Source organism: Lithobates pipiens, unplaced genomic scaffold, assembly GCF_037356315.1.
Source record: "Lithobates pipiens isolate NorthernLeopardFrog02 unplaced genomic scaffold, aLitPip1_a1.2 Scaffold_16, whole genome shotgun sequence".
NCBI lineage: Eukaryota > Metazoa > Chordata > Amphibia > Anura > Ranidae > Lithobates > Lithobates pipiens.
The window spans coordinates 539948416-539967312 of NW_027507748.1; the positions used below are offsets into that span (position 1 = coordinate 539948416).

Sequence of the window (18897 nt, forward strand, 5' to 3'; positions counted from 1 at the left end):
GTTCACACCGCTGCGATGCGGGAACGCCGCGAATCCGCAGCGTTTTCCCGCATCGCATTACTCCCGCCGGCAGTTCACACTGCCCTATGCGGACGGCTGGGAGTGTCAATGATATGTTAATGACACCCCCAGATCCGTCCGCATATCGCAGTGCGATCTGCCGACTCGCACAGGAATCGGATCGCATGGTGTGAACCCCCATGCGATCCGATTCTGTTGCGGACCAAAAAAAGGGTCCCGTGCGAGTTTGCTGCGGGAGTGCTGCGAATTCAGCCATACTATCTGTATGGCTGAACTCGCATCGCTACGGAGATCGGATGTGATTTGCGGTGCGAATCACATCCGGATCTCCCCCCGCAGCAGTGTGAACCCAGCCTAAATATAATTAAACTTGGTATATATATATATATATATATATATATATAGATATATATATATATATATATATATATATGAAATAGATTATTATGTGGCAATTTTATCTCTAAAATAGGTACCTACATAGTTAATCTGGTTGAAAAAAAAGACAAGTCAATCCAGTTAAACCAACAGAAAAAAACAAAAAAACAACACACAAATAGAAAACGTGCATATATATTATTATTATACAGGGTTTATATAGCGCCAACAGTTTGTGCAGCACTTTACAACATGGAGCAAACAGTACAGTTACAATTAACAATGAGCTGAACACTCCCCTGGTTCGGTTCGCAACAGAACTTGTGAACAGGCAAAAAATTTGGACAAACACCATTAAAATCTATGGGACACGAACAGGACAAATCAAAAGTGCTAATTTTAAAGGCTTATATGCAGGTCATCGTCATAAAAAGTGGTTGGGGACCTGGGTCCTGCCCCAGGGGACATGTATCAATACAAAAAAAAAAGTTTTAAAAATGGCTGTTTTTTCGGGAGCAGTGATTTTAATAATGCTTAAAGTGAAACAATAAAAATGAAATATTCCTTTAAATATCGCGCCTGGGGGGGGGTGTCTATAGTATGCCTGTAAAGGGCCGCATTCATACCCTTCAGGTCCGATATGAATTTAAATTTTTTTTAAATAAAAATGGCGTAGGGGCCCCCCTCCTCCCGCAAAATCCATTCCAGAACCTTATCCAAGCACGCAATCTGGCAGGCCGCAGGAAAAGAGGGGGGGGGGTGAGAGAGCCCCTCCTTAACCGTACCAGGCCACATGTCCTCAACATTGGGAGGGTGAGTGCTTTGGAATAGCCCCCCCAAGGCATCTAGTCCCCATATTGATGGGGACAAGGGCCTCATACCCATAACCCTTGCCCGGTGGTTGTGGTGGGTCTTCGGGTGGGGGCTTATCGGAATATGGAAGCCCCCTTTAACAAGGTGCCCCCCCGATCCCAGACTCTCCCCTTATGTGAATTAGTAACGGGTACATTGTACCCCTACCATTTCACCAAAAAAAGCGTCAAAAATACAGGAGGGATCAGAAGGCCCTGCTCGTTAGAGCTTACAGTCGAGAGGATACCAGCGTTTCTCAACTCCACTCCTCAAAGCGCCCCAACAGATGAAATGGCTGTGGTAATTACTAAGGCAATGAAAACTGTTTTAAATCACCTGTGCAAAATAATGGGAAGTCTGAAAACATGACCTGTTGGGGAGCCTTGAGGACCGGAGTTGACAAACACCGATATATATACAATCCTATATACACAATCCTTCACCCACAGTTGATCCAGAGAAAAGCAAAAAAACCAAAACAGCAAAGCACATTCCAATTTTCTCCAGCAGGGGAAAAAATTCCTTCCTGATCCCCTGAGGGGCAATGAGATTTTCCCTGGATCAACTTTACCTATAAATGTCAGTACCCAGTTATATTCTGTACATTTAGGAAAGAATCCAGGTCTTTTTTAAAACAATCTATTGAGCTGGCCAGAAGCAGCTCTTAAGGGATTCTATTCCACAAATTTGTGTGTTAATGTACTAACATGGCAATCTACAAAAGCATGGGTGATATGAAAAGTATAATATACTATAAGGACGAGTATCTCTTCAATTACTACAGTTAGATTAGTGAAAGATCTTATGAATTTCTCAATGCTATGCATCTTTCTGCTCATATGTTCTCTCTCACCTGTAATATCCTCTCGTCATCCAGGTCGCTGAACACGGTGCCACTTATCTGGTTGGGTTTAAGAGCAGTCCAGTTAAACACAGGCAGGCGGAACTTTGTTTTTATTGGCTTCTTGATCCTGATAGCTGAAATAATTCCAGAACAGATAAGCAATACAGAAGATATCATTTCATGGCGTGTGATTCTATAGACAGTGTGGTAATAATCAATCTTTTCCACAATGTGATATTTACCTGACAAACCAAGCGTGAGGATAACAGAAGGTGAGGAGGATGGAAGAGGAGGTGGAGGAGGGCACTTGCCTGTAGTAAAAATGAAATGGTTCATTTAGGTATATAATTTGTATGCATACAAAATGAATCTTGTCCATTTATCAGAAACATAATAAAATTGAACAGCCCAAAAAATTATAATTTTTCAGAAAACCGAAGAAATAAAACTTCAAAAGTAAGCACTGTTCAGTAAAGGGCTAAGAAATTACCACGCAAACCATTTCTTGAATAATATTTTTAGAACCATAGTATTAGGATATTTCCCAACTTTTGAAAGGGAACTGACAAAGTAACACTAAGGAAGTACATCTAGTAGCAGATGAAATGCGTCAGATCCGTCCCCCCAATGATGCAACACTTATGCCCCATTCACACGATCTGACTTTCCGACAACAAAAACGTGGATTTTTGTTTGAAGGATGTTGGCTCCAACTTGTCTTGCATACACACGGTCACACAAATGTTGGTCAACAATTACAAAAGTAGTGACGTAAGAGACGTACATGATATCTCCATTACAAACGCTAGTTTTACAAGACCGAGCGCTTCCGGCTCGTACTTGATTCCGAGCATGCGTGGACTTTTGCGTGACGGATTTGTATACACACGATTGGAAAGTCCAACAACAAACATTTGTTGGCGGAAAATTTGAGAACCTGCTAGCCAACATTTATTGGCAGAAAGTCTGATAACCAATGTTCGATGGAGCATATACACGGTCAGACTTTCCGCCAACAAGCTCACATCCAACATTTGTTGCCAGAAAATCCGATCGTGTGTACGCAGCATTACGCAATATCTACCTAGCAACTAAGGTAGTTTATTTGCACTGACTGTTTGCCCAAGGAGATATTCTTCCCTTATTCTATGATGTTGTAGAAAGGCCCTGTATTACCTATGTACTGGATGTTTAGTTCTAACAACCTCTGGTTGTAAAGGTTGTGATGCAATATACATTTAGCTTCCAGTTGTGGCTGAAGATCCATTGGGGAAGCTATAGAACAGGGGTCTCAAACTGACGAAACGCCAGCTGTTGCAGAACTACAAGTCCCATCATGCCTCTGCCTGTGGGAGTCATGCTTGTAACTGTCAGCCTTGCAATGCCTCATGGGACTTGTAGTTTCACAACAGCTGGAAGCCGCCAGTTTGAGACCCCTGCTATAGAAGACTTGCAAAACTGTTACATTTAAATCTGCAGCTATTTAAAGCAGATAATACACAATATGCCAGTGGATTTAGAAAAGAAAATGAAATTTTTTTTTCCTTTCTGAATACACCTTTATATAAAAAAACGTAAATTCGATTTTGCTACAATTATTTATGCTGTAGTGTACCAAGACAATTCTTGATCCCACATTTATAAAAAAACATATAGAAAAAAAAATTCTTGCCCAAAAGCGAAATACAAGTGATCATAAAATGGTTAACATTTTCTTTGTCTTTCATACTGGACTCTATTTATAAACTTTTGTTAACAGCGATTAAGGAAATCAATTACGCATCAGACAATGAGGTGCTTGCATGACTGTACTAATGTGTTACCATTTCTGCACATGGTACTGCTAGTACGCACATATGCTGCTAGATAGGAGACTGCCACAGTTTGTAGAATATAAGACAACACTGTCTATTTATTTTACTAATGGTGCTTTGTGGGTATTTTTAAACACATATGGCTGTTTAAAGCTGAATTCCAGATATGGCGATTTTTTATAGTTACATTATTCCAGCTTGGACCCACATAAGTATGTATGTGCCCTATGTATTTAGGCACCACTACTACAGTGAATGCCGCTAGTTTCTGGGTCCCATGCTGAGGGGCTGGACTGCTGCTTACTGACCACAGGTGGTCACTCGCTGGCCACAGGCGCCATACAGATCAGGGAATGCTTCTTTTATTTCAATGCTTGAGGTGATTGTAGTTGTATCAGAGCACTTGTAACAAAAACAAATGAGTACTGTCCACGATACCCGTTTTATGTGCAGGAACATCCAAATTTTTAGCACAAGCTTTTGGGGTGCACCCCCTTCTTCAAGGTCCAAGCAGTACTAATACATAAGGTTTTAGCATAAGATAAGCGCTGAGGGGAAAAAAAAAAAAACACACACACACACACACACAAAAACATACACAGCAATGGTAATTAAACATGGATAGTTAGTAAGATAAGTCACAGAGGTGAGAGGGGTCCTAAAACTGTTGAATAGTGATTTAGAAAACCGAGGTCCACATTTAGTCCATTATGTTTTGTGCGTAGGAAGCAAAATGGCAACCCAATACTTATTTATGGCGCACTTGAAAGACGATGTTCTTAACACCATACAGATACTATCACAATATTTTCATTGTATGGACAAAAAGGTGAAGAAAAAAATTTACCGATAGATCAACACGTTTCAAACATTCAAACTAAAAAAATGGGCTATTCAAGCACACATGTCCATTTATTAGACACCAACAACAAACAGTAATAAACTGGAAACCCCTAAGTACGGAATAGTAAAGTGGCTGTAAACCCTTTCATCTTACTTTTATCTATAGGTAAGCCTAGAATAAGGCTTACCTATAGGTAGTGGAAATATCTCCTAAACGTGCGACGCTTAAGAGATATTTCACTTGTAGTGCGCTGATGTCATCATTAGCGCATGCGCTGTGAAGAAACGGACCACTGTGCTGTTTCTTCCCCAGCGTGTGCCGTGACTGACGGCTCCTGCACGCATGCACGGGAGTGACGTCACGCAGCTCCGGCCACGGAGTCCGTGGCCCAGAAGGAAGAGGGGTAAAGATGGACACGGCCTGCACAGGGGACAGCAATGGATTTGTTTGCAGGTAAGTGTCACAAAATGGGCTAGTATGTGATGCATACTAGCCCATTATGCTTTTAATTTTCAGGCTTTGCAGGGAGCAAAATAGGAAGTAAAACCCATCAGGGTTTGCTTCCTCTTTAATGGTGACAAGAGGTCTTCAAACTAGGATAACATTTACAATGCTTTACTATGACATATTAAAAGCATAGAAACAACCAATGCAATATAGTTCAGTTAAAATATATGAACAACAGTTGGGTACTCTGTAAACAATCAAAGGCGTGGCGTGAGTGGGTATCCACTTCATTCGGCACGTTTCAGAAAATATTATTTTCTTACAAAACTATTCCTTGGATGGTAAGAAACCTTTCTGATATTTGATAATTCAAACCATTTGTGTATATGTCTTTTGAGATACAGTAGCTTATGAATTCCCATTATATCGTAGAAGACATTCTGCCATCCTTCCTCTACTGTGCCCCCTGACGAAGGAAAATCTTTTCTGAAACGCATCGGAATGAAGTGGATACCCACTCACACCAAGCATTTGATTGTTTACAGAGTACCCAACTGCTGTTCTTATATTTTTACTGTAGTATAATGCATTTTTCTATGCTTTTAATATGTCATAGTAAAGCATTGTAAATTTTATCCCAGTTGTTTGAAGATCTCTTCTTGCCTTTAAAGTCCCATACTTGGGGGGTAACCAGTTTGTTACTGTATATTTTTAGATGTTGGCAACGACTAATGCCACATATACACGATCCGAATTTCGGCCAGCAAAAGGCCGATTATAGCTTTTCATCGGAAAATGAGACCGTGTGTATGCTCCATCGGAATTTACCTGGCCGAATTCCTGCCAGCAAAAATTTGAGAGCATGTTCTCAATTTTCCAGATGGAAAAACTTTCAGTCGGAAATTCCGATCGTTTGTATGCAATTCCGATGCGCAAAAACTCGCGTATGCTATTGGAAACTATTGGCTACTGGCTTTTTCTAGTCCCGCCGTACGTGTTGTACATCACCGCTTTCTAAACGATCGGAATTTGGTGTGACTGTGTGTAGGCAAGACAGCTTGAGCAGAATTCCGTCAGAATTCCAACGGGGGAAACCATCAGAGCTTTTCCAACCATAATTCCGATCGTGTGTACGCGGCATTAGTGTTTTTTTCTGGTGGATATATCTTCATTTCCTAGACACCACTGTATACATCAGGGATGACAAGCATTACACCTCATTATCCATGAAACCAGCTGATAGATGTAACTCTCTCCATAGTTCCATCATACACAGCTAGGCGATCAGACACAGCTGAATATGCTTGGCCCCAAAAGACAATACCGATACCCGGAATTCACTCAGGGATAGATGGCGGCGTTGGAGAACGAGGGTCGCTTTGGGGGCTTCCATCTAAGCTAAGTTATTCATAATGAGCTAGTATGTTATAAATACTAGCTCACTACGCCTTTGCCTTGCAGGGTGTATTTTTTATTTTTTTGGGGCTTTACTTCCTCTTTAATAAGTAGTTTAATAAAGATTTTTGTTATTTACTGTACATCTAGATTAGACTCTGCATGCCTTTTCCCCCCCATCTCCTCTTTTGTTTGGAGTAATTGGGAGCTGTGAGCTCATGACACCAAGGCGAGTCAGTGGTTAAATGTTTTTGGTGCAAATTTTAGGGTCATTATAAGATCTGACAGTTGCCCATTGTTAAGAGGTTTATGACATGCATATGGTCTGCTACAAACTAAGTTTCGTGTGGACAATAAAGGGTTTTATCACTCTCCGGACTGTTCTATTTCCATAAAATGCTAGCAAAAGATCCACCTTGGGATTCAAGTCATGCTAAATGCTGTTTATTTTCAAATGGTTGTGCAATTCTCCATCTATTCCTATAAAGAATATAGAAAGAAGGGGAGAAGTGTGGTGGTGGGTAGTTGAATTAGAAAGCAGAGGGACTTGACCAGTGATGGCTTGTACATACAGGGCGCCGCCCCCTAATCTACATGCATGGTGCTGGACGCATGGATTTCAATAGGGGTTTTTTTTTTTTTTTTTTTTTTTAAGCATGAGGCTCTAATTAGCTTCAAAAAAAGGGGGGGCTCGGGGCGCAGAGGAGAAGCAACGGCCCTGGAGCGAGGAGAAGCAGCCCTACCCCAGGGACAGGAAGGGCTGCCTTCCAGTCAGTCTCCCCTGGGGATTTGCCGACCCCCCTCCCCCCCAAAAAAAATATTAAGCACCAGTAGCCACTGTACTTGACATGTTCTCCCAAGGCATACATAATAATCCAAAATTGAATTTCAGCTTTAGCCATATTTTGCCATTATATATAATGGATATGAAATCCATGAAACCAGGTTCACACTGGTGCGACATACGCTCCGACTTTGGGAGCACACGTCGCATGATGTGTACAAATCAATGGTTCCCTATGAGAGCTGTCTTAACTGGTCTGACACAAGTCAGTTTTACTTTAGAAAAGGTTCCTGCACTACTTTGGTCTGTTTTTAGCCCATTCAATATCACTGAAGTCTGCTCAAAGTCAGATCTTTGTCCTAACCTTCCAACTTGGCATCCCACATGGTGATTACAGCAGCAGGAAAAGGAATTTACATCACACTGGGATTGTTTTGATTGATCAAAGGACAAGTCGGACTATCTCAAAGTCGGAGCAAAATCTTATCCCATTCATTCAAGTCAAACGGAAGTAGGACCAAAGCAAGATCGATGTAGGACCAATGTCGCTGGGAATAGTAGGATGACAGTGGTACAACAGTTGTGTCATACCAGTGTGAACCCGGCCTTAAAGGCTCCGACCAGAGAGTTATACTTACCTATGTGTAACCCCCAATGACATCCTTTTGTCTTGTCTATTCACTGCTTCTAATGCTGTGTCTGTCAGTTCTGACTGGCCCAATGAAGCAAGTAAGAGAATCTCAGAGACAATCTGATAGGCACAGTATTAAGAACATAGAGGAGGAAGTCTAATAAGACTCTATTACATGGCATACGTTCATATTAAAAATTGAGTGAGAAGTGTAACGGCACACAAATGTCGCCAAAATCACTCCTCCTTCCAAAATGAAATATGTATTATTTGATGTGCTCTTTAAACAGGAGGGATAATGTTAACTGTAGATGATTACAAAATGATAAACCAATTCCAGTGCAAATGAATGAAAAAATGTCAACATGTTTAGCAGTGCCATCCTTACTTGGCATTGGAGGAGGTGGTGGTGGAGGAGGTGGGGGAGGGGGAGGAGGTGGTGCTGCAGGTAGAGGTGCTGGTGCAGGTGGGGGCGGGGGTGGAGGTGGTGGAAAGTCTGCAATCAATGAAATGTCTCCAGATAGGCCAGCAAGTGATGGGGGGATGGTCCCAGCAGACCCAAACTTCTGGTGCTGTAGAGCATTGGCATGCTCCAGCTGGCGGAGCTGCAGAAATGCTTCCTCCTTTTCTTTGATGATTTTCCTTAGCGTGTTCACCTGATGGCTTGTCGTCTCATACGTTTCCTGGAGATGCCAAAAAAAAAAAAGAAGGAAATTAACAAGACATAAAATTCACACGCACAGATATTGTTTGCCTTTTGGCATTATGACACTCCTTTCTTGGATACATATCTTTGAGTCGAATATATATACCGTATATATAAAAAAAAAAATATATATATATATATATATATATATATATATATATATCTCCCTACCTTTGTGCATTAAAATATAAAAATGTACTGTACGAGCATGTTTATATGTGATAGTGCGCAATAATGTCAACAGTAGCAAGTCAAACTACTGTGCCCGGGGATTTGAAAGTAAAGTTGTGAATGTTTGCAGTAAAACTAGAAAAAATCCATAGTGCCATGGGCAATGCAAACTAAGTTAATTCACTTAGGTAGAGGTGATGCTTGTTGGAATGGGTCAGCTTTCAGCATGTAGTAAATCCGGACATAGATGGTTTGAATCTCCGGAGTTCAGCTTGGGCCGTCCGAGATTTGAACCATGTATGGGCAGGCTGAATGTTCCTAAGTTGATCGATTAACTTGGGTACCACCAGCCTGTTGGATTTTCTGCTATACCCGCTAGCAATAATCACGGTATTCTCCCAGCTGGGGGGGGGGGGGGGGGCGTTTGCGATACGGCACTGCAAAGATTTTACTGACAATTACGCGGTCATGCGGCGCTGGACCCTGTGCCGATCACATGTACTCTCCCAAGGAAAGAAAAAAACTCTCTAGCAATACACACCAAACTGAGCAATGTGCAGAGTGACTCCAAAGGCTCTGTCTTATCAGGAGATGGATTTGGGGACAATGGAAGAAGAGGAGGATCAGAGAAGACAGGATCAAACAGTCTTTTTGCACAATGCGCAGGATTAACCCCTTAGGTTCCACAGTGAGTATAACAAGAATGCTTTACTGCATATTCAGACTGATTTTACTGTTGTGGGTTTATTAACACTTCAATGAGTTATATTATGTTATGAGTACAAATAAGGGTTGCCAATTACTGCCTAATGGAGAGAGGGGCTAAACACTACATTATAGCTAAACAGAAAATCAATCCCTTGATCACAATGGCACAAATTATCCTAGTCCTAAGGAGGTCAATTACATTTTTTTTTTATAATTTTTCAGCAACACGTAAATAAATAGAACATACACATGAAGCAGATTTGGTAAAAAAAAAAAAAAAAAATAGTCCTAACTTTGCAAAAATAAAGGCCAGATAAATAGGTGAATTTTAAAACAGTGTTATAAAGAAAAAAAGATTAAAGTAGAAATATCTGCAATTTTTTTTTTTTTCCATTTTGGATAGAGCAAGGGAAGGGTTATAACCCGTGTCAGATTTTTTTCACCATCTCTGTCCCATTGCAGAGATTTCCCTTCAATTCCTGTCCCATAGCCAAATAGGAAATCCCTGCCCTGCAAATAAAGGAATTCCTTGAAGACCCCAGGTCACCAAAACTAGTGTCCCCATGGGAAGAATTTCCCTCTATTACTTACTGGGGACAACCCAAAATTTTAGGTTTTCTTTTACTTTCAATGAGAATGATAAACAGGACAAACAGACAGTGAATCTCCTTAACAGAGGCACAGACTCTAACCAAAACAAAAAAAATAAAAATAAAATAAAAGGTTTTACATTTAGTTATACTTTAATAATAAAATAGCAGCCATAAAAAGGGAAGAAAGAAGGGGAATTGTTCTATAACAATAACTACAGATCATGCAAAATGTTTTATCTGGGAACTTTTGTGATGCAATATGTAGTAAACAGTGATGAGGGAGCAGTACATTATTATTCCAAAGCTTACAGTCCTTCGACATCCCAGGAAATCCCCAAGTCACTACGTGAAAAAAAAGGAACTGAACCTTCGAGGTTAAGAAACAAGAAGTGATAACCCAGCAGGGGAGCAGTTATCAAAAACAAACTTAAAATGCTTAAAAAAATAAAAATAAAAAAAAAACATATGGAAGGCGGCAGTTGAGCAGCAGAGCCGTACTCAGCTGCTTTAATTTACCCCAAAAATACCACAAGCATGAGAAACATTTTGAAAAACCATCAAGTGAACTGGGACAAGCACATCTGCTTGTATAGGGATGTTAGGAGCACATCACACGCAGATGTGCCTTGCTGGTGGTATGCCAGCCATAAATCCTGCAAGAACTGCAATTTCTATGGACACGTGTACCCATGAAGGATGGCCAGTGTCCACCTTGTTAGGTCTGGAATTTTTAGGTCAGTTTCTGACATCCTGAAGTCTTCTCTTGTGGTAGGAGAAGCAGGTCCATTATCTCCTTTCTCTGTGAAATGATGCCACCTAAACCAAAAATGATGCGTGGTCTCACCATTGAAGACACAGACAGGTTCTAGCTCCCAACCACTCTTGTACTGTCATGGCCAGAGTTGGGTTTTAAGAAATGAAGATTCATAGTCATACATACACATTCTATACAGACATCAGTGTAATAAGACTCTCGCACTCTCTTTGTAGCTCACCCTAATCATCTCCAGCTCCTTCTCTCTCTGTAATAAAGTTTTTTCCAGCTCGGCCACTCGCATCACGTTCTCGTTCTCCAAATCTAGCAGCTTTTCCGTCATCTGGAAGAAAATCATAATTGCAGTTATTGGATCCTTATGCAGCTTCGAACAACAGTACCTACTGAAATTTTCCCAGCAGCAACTCTGATCTAATGTCCCTAATCAAAAGTGAAAGGAATCCTGGGAGTTTTTTTTTTCTTTCCTACACTAAAGGAAATCCCCAGAAATCTAGCAAATACTCCAAGAAGGAAACGTGACACAATCTATGATAATCTGTCATTTTCACGTGCATTGTGGTTTCATTTGTTGTTGATTTTTTTATTTTACTTCTTTTTTTTTTCTTTTCTAAAATGTACCAGTGGGCTGTTTATTAGAAAGCTCAGCAAGCTTTGCAAACTGGGTGTCATGGATGCATCCCTGTGTTAATTTAAAGCTGAAATTTTGTTAGACTACTTCGTTCGTTTGGGCCAGCTTGTAATATAACTGGGTACTAAAATTTATAGGTAAAGTTGATCCCGGGAAAATCCGATTGCCTCTCGGGGGATCAGGAAGGAATTTTTTTCCCCTTCTTTAGCAAATTGGATCATGCTCTGCTGGGGTTTTTTGCCTTCCTCTGGATCAACTGTGGGTATAGAATTGGGTATATGGGCTGGTATATTTATTGTGTATATATATATATATATATATGTGTATGTATGTGTGTATATATATATGTGTGTGTGTGTGTATGTATGTGTGTATATATGTGTGTGTGTGTATGTGTGTGTGTATATATATTATATTATATATATATATATATATATATATATATATATATATATATATATATATATATATATATAATTTTTTTTTTTTTTTTGGTTGAACTGGATGGACTTGTGTCTTTTTTCAACCTGACTATGTAACTATGTCCCGGAGTCACAGGCAGGCTGATGTCACAACCTCTGACCCAGCCAATCAGAGGAAGCTTTGTATTCAATTATATAATACACAGCTTTTTATGAATGGGTGAGCACCGCTGTGATAGACTCTACTGTATTCTGGGTATGAACCCGGAAGTTCTTGGCTCAAACCCAGAACACATTACAGGAATAGTTAGTGGTCACAGGTTAGTGAGGGATCTAGGTAATATGGGCCAAGCTGGCCCAAATGAACTATGTAGTCTAAGGCCTCATGCACACGAGACGCAGATGAAACCTCTGTTAAAAAAAAGCTGAAACGCGCGTTTAGAAACGTGCGTTTTGCCGCGTTTGCATGTCGCGTTTAGACGCGTTTATAAAGATAACATCATGTAGACCCTCCCCAAGCTCTCAAAGCATTTTTTTTAACTATTTCTGCTATTTTGATCAGAGTGAGCAGCAGCAGCATAGAGAGCAGTTGTACACTTGCATTTGCCGTGTCACTTGCCACGGCACCTGCCACAAGTTGTGGATTGTCCACTTGCCACAAGTTGGGGATTGTCCACTTGCCACATCACCTGCCACGTCACCTGCCACAAATTGTGGATTGTCCACTTGCCACGTCACTTGCCACATCACCTGCCACGTCACTTGCCACGAGATGTGGATTGTCCACTTTCCACGTCATCTGCCATGCCACCTGCCACAAGCTGTGGATTGTCCACTTGCCGCGTCACTTGCCACATCACCTGCCACATCACCTGCCACGTCACTTGCCACGTCACCTGCCACAAGTTGTGGATTGTTCACTTGCCACGTCACCTGCCACGTCACCTGCCACAAGTTGTGGATTGTCCACTTGCCACAAGCTGTGGATTGTCCACTTGCCACATCACTTGCCACGTCACTTGCCACGTCACTTGCCACGTCACCTGCCACGTCACCTGCCACGTCACCTGCCACAAGTTTTGGATTGTCCACTTGCCACGTCACTTGCCACGTCAGCTGCCACGTCACTTGCCACGAGATGTGGATTGTCCACTTTCCACGTCATCTGCCATGCCACCTGCCACAAGCTGTGGATTGTCCACTTGACACGTCACCAGCCACATCACCTGCCACAAGTTGTGGATTGTCCACTTGCCACGTGACTTGCCACATCACCTGCCACGTCACTTGCCACATCACCTGCCACAAGTTGTGGATTGTCTACTTGCCGCGTCACTTGCCACGTCACCTGCCACGTCACCTGCCACGTCACCTGCCACAAGTTGTGGATTGTCCACTTGCCACGTCACTTGCCACAAGCTGTGGATTGTCCACTTGCCACATCACTTGCCACGTCACCTGCCACGTCACTTGCCACGTCACCTGCCACAAGTTTTGGATTGTCCACTTGCCACGTCAGCTGCCACATCACTTGCCACATCACCTGCCACGTCACCTGCCACAAGTTGTGGATTGTCCACTTGCCACGTCACTTGCCACTTCACCTGCCACGTCACTTGCCACGAGATGTGGATTGTCCACTTGCCATGTCACTTGCCACGTCACCTGCCACGTCACTTGCCACGTCAGCTGCCACGTCACTTGCCACAAGATGTGGATTGTCCACTTGTCACATCACCTGCCACATCACTTGCCACATCACCTGCCACAAGTTGTGGATTGTCCACTTGCCACGTCACTTGCCACATCACCTGCCACGTCACTTGCCACAAGATGTGGATTGTCCACTTTCCACGTCACCTGCCATGCCATCTGCCACAAGTTGTGGATTGTCCACTTACCACGTCACCAGCCACATCACCTGCCACAAGTTGTGGATTGTCCACTTGCCACACCACTTTCCACGTCACCTGCCACGTCACCTGCCACAAGATGTGGATTGTCCACTTGCCACGTCACCAGCCACAAGTTGTGGATTGTCCACTTGCCACGTCCCTTGCCACGTCCCCTGCCACGTCACCTGCCACAAGTGGATTGTCCACTTGCCACATCACTTGCCACATCACCTGCCACAAGTTGTGGATTGTCCACTTGCCACGTCACCTGACACAAGTTGTGGATTGTCCACTCGCCACGTCACTTGCCACATCACCTTCCACAAGTGGATTGTCCACTTGCCACGTCACTTGCCACGTCCCCTGCCACAAGTGGATTGTCCACTTGCCACGTCACTTGCCACGTCACCTGCCACAAGTTATGGATTGTCCACTTGCCACGTCACATGCCAGTCACCTGCCACAAGTTGTTGATTTTCCACTTGCCACGTCACCTGCCAAGTCACTTGCCGCGTCACCTGCCAGGTCACTTGCCACGTCACCTGCCACAAGTTGTCTATTGTCCACTTGCCACGTCACATGCCAGTCACCTGCCACAAGTTGTTGATTTTCCACTTGCCACGTCACCTGCCAGGTCACTTGCCACGTCACTTGCCACAAGTTGTCTATTGTCCACTTTCCACGTCACTTGCCACTTCACCTGCCACGTCACTTGCCACAAGTTGTGGATTGTCCACTTGCCACATCACTTGCCACCTGCCATGTCACTTGCCACAAGTTGTGGATTGTCCACTTGCCACGTCACTTGCCACAAGTTGTGGATTGTCCACTTGCAATTGCAATTGTTTAAAATATTTTTCTAATGGTTTTTCATCATTTGCAATCATTTTTTAGATTTTTAATGTAAAAAAAAAAGGTCACCTTTAAAAACGCATATAAACGCAAACGCGGCTAAACGCGGTAGCGGCGTTTTGCCGCGTTTTACCGCGTTTTGCCGCGTTTTGCGTCTGAAACGCAGAAATTTTTGTTTCTGAACGCATTTTTTTGCTTCTGGAAAAACGAGATTAAACGCAACTGCATATAAACGGAAAAAAACGAGACTGTGCATGGACACATAGGATAACATTGAATGAGTTCAGGTGCAGTTGAAAAAACTGTCCAACTGCATCTGAACGCGCGTTTAACTGCGTCTCGTGTGCATGAGGCTTAACAAAAGATGAAGTTCAGCTTTAAATATGATTTAAAATAATATTTATACAATACATGATATAAACAAAACCCCCATCAAAGTCATAGCCTTATTTTTAGTAGGGAGCATACAGCTATATAAAACATAGTTCTATGTAATGTTATGCATCTCATTACCTGCAGGTTTCTGCTTCTGGTTAAAACGCTCCTGCTGTGCCACTTCTAGGTGGACATAAACCATCCTGAGTACCTGTCTCCTGGTGCTGTGAAGGATAAATGCAAAGCAAAAAAAAAATTGTGCTCCTAGCCAGCCCCGCTTCTGCCCTCTCCACCATTCACAGAACTCGCATTTCTACACTCCCACAATGCATTGCATTCTGTGATTGGGTGATGGAGCAGTTGAACTAAAGGATTCCATAGCCCATTTACAGTTCTAGTTATGGTGCAGAAGGCAGAGGAAGATGGGCGAGTGGTGCAACTTTTGCTCTAGCAGCGGTTGCAGTTAACCTTCACAGTGCCAGAAGCCAGCAGATCAGGATGGCATCCAGCGGCCTTGAGGAGGCACAGTAGAGAAGATATTTAGCAGAAGCCAGCAGGTAATGCGATACACACCATTATACATAATACAGCTCTCCTCATAAGTTTACATACCCTGGAAGAATTTATGATTTCTTGGCCATTTTTTCAGAGAAAAAGTGTTTGGCTGAAGCCATTTATTATCGATCAACTGTGTTTACTCTTTTTAAATCATAACAACAGAAACTACCTCTTCTTAATACTTTGTATTGCCCCCTTTAACATCGATGACAGCTTGAAGTATTTTGTGATATTTGTGGATGAGGCTCTCTGTCTTTTCAGATGGTAAAGCTGCCCAATCCTCTTGGCAAAAAGTCCCCAGTTCCTGTAAATTCTTGGGCTGTCTTGCATGAACTGCACGTTTGAGATCTCTCCAGAGTGGCTCAATGATATTGAGGTCAGTAGACTGAGATGGCCACTCCGGAACCTTTACATTATTCTGCTGTAGCCAATGACAGGTCTACTTGGCCTTGTGCTTTGGATAATTTTCATGTTGGAATGTCCAAGTACCTCCCATGTGCAGCTTCCTGGCTGACGAATGCAAATGTTCCTCCAGTATTTTTTGATAACATATTGCATTCATCTTGCCATCAATTTTGACCAAATTTCCTGTGCCTTTGTAGCTCACACATCCCCAAAACATCAGCAATCCACCTCCATGTTTCACAGTAGGAATGGTGTACCTTTCATTATAGGCCTCGTTGACTCCTCTCCAAATGTAGCGTTTATGGTTGTGGCAAACAAGCTCAATTTTGGTCTCATCACTTCAAATGACTGTTTGCCAGAAGGTTTGAGGCTTGTTTCTGTGCTGTTTGGTGTATTGTAAGCGGGATACTTTGTGGCATTTGCATAGTAATGGCTTTCTTCTAGTTTGGTTTCAACAGAACCCCTCTTTTTCAACTTCTTGATTAGAGTTTGAACACTGCTGATTGGCATCCTTAATTCCTTGTATATCTTTTTATATCTCTTTTCTGTTGTATACAGTTTAAACTACCTTTTCCCGCAGATCCTTTGACAATTCTTTTGCTTTCCCCATGACTCAGAATCCAGAAACCTCAGTGCAGTGCCGGATGAAAGATGCAAGGATCTGTCAAGAGTCCAGAAACTCACTGACCTTTTATATACACAAACTAATTACAAGCAAACAGATCACAGGTGAGGATGGTTACCTTTAATAGCCATTCAAACCTCTTTGTGTGCATGTCATCAGGCCAAAATCACCAGGGTAAGTCAACTTCTGATCAGCGTCATCATGGTGGTTTCTGTTGTCATTATGATTAAAAAGAGTAAACCCAGTTGAGTGATAATAAATGGCTTTAGCCAAACACCAACCATGAGTGAAAGAAAAGTTTTTGTGTTATCATTCATATTCTCTGAAAAATAGCCAAGAAATCATAAATTATGCCAGGGTATGTAAACTTATGAGCACAATTGTATATATATGGTGCTGTATCCCCCCTGCCCCCCCCCCCCCAAAAAAAAAAACTTCAGCTTTAATGTATTCAAACAAATCGTATTATCTATTCTCGTGGATATTGATGTGATCTGAGCGAACAAAATGTGAAAAAGTCTTTGTGCACAAAAAAGACAATGTAGTATGGTTCAATGAAAACAAATACCTTAACAACAAACTTAAATGGTCAGCAGCACTGTAAAATGTGACTAAACAGCAACACTAAAATTTTAAATGTGAACATTGCTCATGACTTGCAAAAAAGAAAACATATGAATCAAATTTAAAAATTACAATTTGAAATGATATAAAATCCCACAGTAGTGAAGAAAAAGTGCTTGTGCTCAATTACACAATAATAGAGAGATATATATATATATATATATATATATATATATATATATATATATATATATATATATGTGCTCCACTGTTTGGTGTTCAGACCATGGGGCCCCACGTGGATGTGCACTCACCCTAGATGTTGACCACCTATCTCTAGTGTGGTCACTTGCGCTTTGTGGGGAACCAGACCCCTGGATGGTGTCTTTGCAGGCCGGTCGCACTGCAATTACTCCATAAATGGGGAAAGAAAATGACAGAGGAGGGAGCCCATAGCGTAAAACCGTCATTTTAAATGGTATAAAAGTGCGGCCGACATCCACTGGTGATCGCTCACCTTACGGTGCTGGCTCAGTTCCCTGGATAAATTCCTCTGGTGGATGTGGGCAAACCCTTGTTTGTTTGCTACTTTTATACAATTAAAAATTAGTGCACATCCATGTCTGGCCCCATGGTCTGAACACCAAACAGTGGAGCACATATATCTCTATTATTGTGGAATTGAGCACAAGCACTTTTTCTTCACTACTATGGGACTTTATATAATGTCAAATTTAAATTTTTAACTTTGATTCATATTTTTTTGTATTTTTCAAGCCAAGTGTGGCGTCTGTTCGCATTTTAATATGGTTCAGTGTATTAACTACTAGAGATGTATCATCATTTAATGAAGCTAAACTATGAAAGTGTTTTTTCTTTATCTAAACATTAAATTCCAACCTAAACAGAGAAATCACACACTGTGTAACATTCAGCAAGAGGAAGTGGAAAGAATTGCCACCAACAGTTTATACTGCACAAGAGGTCTGGGGGTTGTGGTGACACACTGTAGGTAAAGGTTATGCGTTTTTCCATAACATCCCACTAAAATGTCAGCTATTTGTAAACGTAATCTATAAGTGTTTAATGTGACTTAAAAGTGTAATGCTATTTTTTTATGCATGAGCTAATCCAAACATGCAAAGTGGCCTGGGGTCATCCAACTTTGTAAAAAAAGCCCACTGGATCTCCTGCCTCCCTATTAGATGTGAGGCTAGAGTGCACTGATTTGTTTTAGTTGCTAATTTCTAAGTATCTCTTGACATAGTCTTATAAGGTTCTCATTAGGGTTGGTCATATTCAACTGGACTTGTTCTGTAATTTTGATGACATTTCGCAGCTTATCATAGCAGAGTATTCTGGGTTCTAGTTAGAGAAAATGTACATTACAGAACAAACCCAGATGAATGTGACCAAGCTATAACATCGAATTAAATATTTTCCTTTGCCTCCCAAAATTCCAATGAATAACCAGGTCATGGAAAAGCAGGTGCTGTCAGCCAACAAGGCTCTATTGCATTACTGTATGCAGTTGGTTTAACAATGCTAACAGGAGGGAAAATCACAGAAGTGACATGATCATTGCTGCTTCCGAACAGTCCAATAAACAG

General features: G+C 41.8%; 1 protein-coding gene across 3 annotated transcripts in view; it reads right to left on the bottom strand.

Moving 5' to 3' along the window:
* Positions 1 to 18897, bottom strand: part of LOC143983515 (formin-like protein 3) — a 166771-nt gene that overhangs the window by 24347 nt on the left and 123527 nt on the right. For all 3 annotated transcript variants that reach the window (XM_077483296.1, XM_077483295.1, XM_077483294.1), the window contains 4 exons: positions 11184 to 11285; positions 8399 to 8693; positions 2338 to 2406; positions 2105 to 2229 (listed from right to left, as the gene is read on the bottom strand). In XM_077483296.1, the coding sequence (XP_077339422.1) occupies positions 2105 to 2229; positions 2338 to 2406; positions 8399 to 8693; positions 11184 to 11285 (591 nt within the window). The remainder of the gene's footprint in view (positions 1 to 2104; positions 2230 to 2337; positions 2407 to 8398; positions 8694 to 11183; positions 11286 to 18897) is intronic.